Below are 5,000 nucleotides of genomic sequence, written 5' to 3' on the forward strand. Positions count from 1 at the left end.
AAGCTATTGATTGCATACACATACATCCTTAGTATTGACATCAATTACCAGCAGTCCTACACTTAAAGAATAAGAATTTAATGTTCTCCCATATTCATCCACATTTACATCCTTTGTCAAGATTTAAAGTGTTTATATCTGTTCTCTGAATAATCATAAAACTTATTTGTTCTTCCAGGAGATGCAGGTCGACAGAATGGACACAGTGATGGTGTTACATCATCCATGGCCATACAAGAAAATGGCACAGAGGACACATCTCTTGGACTGAAGCGAGCTGCAGCAGATGGCGATGCCGACATTGACCAACAGACAAATGGTAAAGTAGTACAACCACATACCTAGTATGTGATGAATCAAAAAGAATAGTAAATATATATTTGTATTCTCTTCCACTGATTTTTATTTACATATCTGCAAGTTTGAGTACATTATTTTACACTGGATATTAGTGTAAATTATTCCTTTTTTATTTTTCATCACTCAGAGCCAGCATCAAAGAGGCGCAAGACTGGCCCACCACAGCCAAAGAATCCAATCAGTACTCTAAACGAACTGCGTCCGGGATTAGTGTACAAAACATTAACAGTTGAAGGCCCATCTCATGCACCAGTTTTCACTGTAACGGTAGAGGTGAGTGACATCAGCTTATCTTTAAATCTTAAGTTCTTTCTTCTTTCTTTCTTTCTTTCTTTCCTGTCATTCATTTAGGATATGTGTAAGTTTCTAGGATTTGTATATACAGTATTGTAGCGTTAGAAGATGGTTAACAAATCATGAACCCCAAATAAATTTATGATTTTTGAAATTTTTATTTATTCCTATCATATCTCATCTTTCCTTTATTTGTAACTTTGAATAGAAATTAATCCATATATAATGGGATTATCCTGTCATGTCATGGCAGACAATCCTTCACGTCAAGAAAACAATGTCACGTCATGTGATGACAAGCTTTGCTGCAAGTTGTGCGCACAAAACAATAGTGTATTTGTTTGGCTCTTACTACTCCCTTAAAGGGAAACTGTCCCTTAAAAGTTTGCATCAAGCCTGTTGGTAGCCTCATTATTTAAAGAATCATTTATGCCACAACCAAGGGCACAGTTTATGGGGTGGTTTTGTTTCTTCCACTTCTAATTTTTTACTTATGCATTATTCTTTAACTGTCCCCCAAAATTGATAGAAGTGAAGGTAATTGAAAAACAGGGTTTAAATTACTCAGAATGGAATGCATAGAAAATTGTAAAAATATGAATAAATACACAAATAAATAAATTAATTAACCCATCAGTAAAAAAAGAGAGATTCAATTCCTTAGAGAAAAAGTTCTTGAAGTGATTCTGCAACCCTAGAGCCAAATATTTGTACCTCCACAGCTGAATGGCCAAATATTCCAAGGCACAGGCCGCAGCAAGAAGCAAGCTAAACACTCTGCTGCTGAGGCCACCCTGAGATCCTTCCTCCAGTTCCGGAATGCCTCGGATGCTGCACAGGCGCTGGGACTCAATTCGTCAGGAGTGCAGGACTTCACCAGCGATGTTTCAGAAGTCAGTTTTGGGTCAAGTTCAGCACCTGGTGTAAGTCACCTCCGTTGGCATGTCCTTGGTTTATGGTTGTGTTAAGAGGTGAACATAACAGGTCCTTAACGTGACTTTTGTCTTTTTGCTCTGTTGTAATGATCACTATGGCAAAGACTCATTAAAGTGTTATATGTGTGCATAGGCAGGTGATCTGGTTAAAAGAGACATGAAATAAAGGAAAAATAGTGAGAGAGAGAGAGGGAGGGAGGGAGAAAAGATGAGTGAATGGGAAAGTAAGATGGTGTGTGAAAGAGGGAGAACAATAAAAAAAAATCAGTTAAAGGCAGATGAAACAAAGAGTGGGTCAGGAAAGAGGAAGATGGAAAAAAATAGCAACAGCAAATTAGGAAGAGAGTATGATAAAGATTATGAAAAGGACGGGGAAAAAGAGAGCAAGAATCAGACTGAAAGTAGGGGAGAATGTGGGAATGAGTGAAAATCTGAAATGCCTTCTGATGTTATGGGTATGACTGATCCAGACAAACAGATCCCTCCAATAGCACTTTAAAGAGCTTTTGTTGTAGGAAGAATCCTCTTGAAATGTCTACAGTGAGTCTGATGCTTACCATAACATGATAAGTTTTTGCCCTCAGTGCAGTCGACCCATTCCGAAGCTGGCTAATTTGGCACATATTTAGGCTTCAATCCATCACTCGTGTGACTAAGTAAATATACAAGTAAGCTCCCATAATGAGTAAGGGCATTGGTTGTGGGATCTCCAGACAATTTGGGGTTGAGGTTCCAGTAGCCGTCCATAAGTGGGAGATTGTACTGCATTATCCTTAGCTGGTAAAATGTGGATTGTAACATGTTGTCAGCTATATCCAAGATAACATTATTAATTTCCATAGTAGGATTTAGAGGGTAGTATATCTTAATGCATTGTTATCTTTATGAGAATTGCTAGGCTTCTAGACTTTTCTTTGGTGTTACGCACGTGATTTTCATGTGATGAAATTGTAGTGCCTTCCTCTGTCTTTTTGCATCTGTGATAGATTTCTTTGCCTTTTCCAATTGAATGGATGTTTAGAGATTAAATAATCTGTTTTTACTTTCTGAATACATAACTTTTAATATCAGGTATACTTTCATGATGTAACAATTTCATATCAGGTGTGTGTATGTGTGCATGCATGCGCTGCTACATGTATGAATGTGTATGTATGCATTGTTTGTTGATCCAGCTGTTTGTGTCTATTTGCATGAGAGAAAGAAAGAGAATCTTGTGTGTGTGTGTGTTTTACTATCAATCTCAGTTTCTGACTATTATGTATGCATGTGAGTCTGTATGTATATATCATGCAGAGAGAACATATCATTCTCTTCTAGCTTAGGTGCTGTGTGTTCCTCTTGTGTCTCATAGTATTTACTGTATTAGGCTTTATAGTACCCTCTACACTATGTGTGTTAAAAATTTCTGCTCTATTTTCCACAATTTCTTTCCAATTTCCTTAGCATGAACATTCTTAAAGATGTTTTAGAAAGTAATCTTAAAACTTTTCAAAACGGTTCATGGACTTAGCTAAATTGTTTACCTACTGTGTGTAATTTCCAAATGAGTGTTTTCACAGGAATTTTTTTGGAAGGCCTCCACTTTCATTTTACTCCTATGTCCCTTTGTTTATAGCTTTGCAGATAGCAAAAACCATGAATTGAACATCCTTTCTCTTATACTCTGTAAAATGTGAATGCTATAATGGTGGTGGTGTTCAGTGCTTGTTAGCGAGTGAAGTTCTAGGTTCCTCTTGCTAAATTTAAAGGACGTTGATGTATTTTCTAGTTCAGTTTTTTCCGGAGATGGTTCAGTTGTAAGACAGCTTTTGGTCCTGCCTTCTTCCTTACCCTACTTGCCCATGCTCAGTCCTAATCATGCTGATGGGGGCTGTATATTTGTTGGTTGCAAAAGTGGTGGCGTGAAGCCTGGTGCCAAACCCTCTTTCGGAACGGCCTTGTGCCGTCTTAAGGGTGCCAGTGTTATGGCTTGCAGGAGACGATACCAGCGGCAGCAGGCAGTAGGCCGGTGCCAGTTGCAGAAGCATCCTCCCCGACCCCAGCATCAACTCCTTCAGCGTCGGCAAGCCCTGGTCCATCTCAGACATCCAAGAACCCGATCATGCTTCTTAATGAGTTGAGACAGGGAGTGGAGTATCAGCTGAAACAAGAATCGGGGGAGCCACATGCCAAGACATTTACTTTCCAAGTTACTGTGGATGGCCAGGTTTTTGAGGGCACTGGTAAGATTATGCAGCTCTACATGCTCAGGAACAGTTTCAGATTGTTTCACTAGTAAAGAGAGAATGTCCTTTTTATTTGTTCCTATATGTATTTCTGGGTAACCTCAGCCTGTTAAGCATTTTTTGTTTTTTATATTTTTTTATATATTTATTTTTTTATTTATTTTTTCTTTTTTAGATGCATCTAGATATTTTTGTATGTTGAATGAGTATAAATGTATTCATGGGAGCATGTATTTTAATTGAATCTTTTATATATAATGTTTGTCAGCTAATGAATATATGAACATTTACATTTTACATTATGCATTTCATTACATTATTGTGCATGGAATTATGACAGCAGCTCTGTTACATTAAGTAGGATAGATGTATATTCACCAAATAAGGTTGTTTGTATATCAACAAGAAACAGATGGTAAGTAAACAAATTTATTTTGTTTTAGCAAAGATTATTTCACTGTCATGTAGCAAGTTTTAGTCTTTTACTTGTTTTCCCCCTTTTTCTTTGACTTGTCCTATTTTTTCTTTTTGTGTGTGAAGTGGACCTTTTACATGGTACATGGAGAGTCAGTGCTAATGGCCAAAGCTTTTGTAAAAGAATCTGTAAATGAACAAATAAAGTAAAAATGAGGGAAGCCATAAGTCAAATGCTTATCTTGTTATTTCAAGTGGAAAATAGCTATATAAGAAAGAACAATAAAGTGTAATGTTTCCAGCTGAACTAAACACCTTACAAGTCAGTTTTATCCACTGATAAGGAGTGCAATTTGGCTTGACAATTTACAAGTTATTGTTCTTTTCTTATTGTGGCTGTTTTCAAATCATTTCTATATATATATATTACATTGTTTGTATTCTGGTTCACCAGTTTATTTAAGTAAATCTTCCAGCACACAAGAAATTGCTATAGGCTTTTACACTGAGGTACAAAAGTACCAAGCCAGTATTATTTAGACAAGATCTTGTAGAGAAAGTACTTCTTATTAATGAAATTTATAATTAATGATCTGTATTTACTTTGTTTACACAAGAATGGTAGAGTAAAAGGCACACTGGAAAGAACGTTTGGCATATCAGTAATAAAAACTAAATACATGAACAAGAAAAGATGTATGCACAATAGAAGTATCAACAGTTAAAATATGATTTTCTTAGTAGAAGATGTAACAAAAAACTGTCGATA

General features: G+C 36.5%; 1 protein-coding gene across 3 annotated transcripts in view; it reads left to right on the top strand.

The window, feature by feature from the left end:
* The window catches only part of LOC119573126 (double-stranded RNA-specific editase 1-like), a 34,598-nt gene that overhangs the window by 4,553 nt on the left and 25,045 nt on the right, over nt 1-5,000 (top strand). For 2 of the 3 annotated variants that reach the window (XM_037920167.1, XM_037920168.1), the window contains exons 2-5: nt 179-319; nt 488-633; nt 1,377-1,577; nt 3,568-3,814. In XM_037920167.1, the coding sequence (XP_037776095.1) occupies nt 179-319; nt 488-633; nt 1,377-1,577; nt 3,568-3,814 (735 nt within the window). The remainder of the gene's footprint in view (nt 1-178; nt 320-487; nt 634-1,376; nt 1,578-3,567; nt 3,815-5,000) is intronic. The other variant, XM_037920169.1, reaches the window with a different exon arrangement.

Source organism: Penaeus monodon, chromosome 5 (assembly GCF_015228065.2).
Source record: "Penaeus monodon isolate SGIC_2016 chromosome 5, NSTDA_Pmon_1, whole genome shotgun sequence".
NCBI classification, from domain to species: Eukaryota; Metazoa; Arthropoda; class Malacostraca; order Decapoda; family Penaeidae; genus Penaeus; species Penaeus monodon.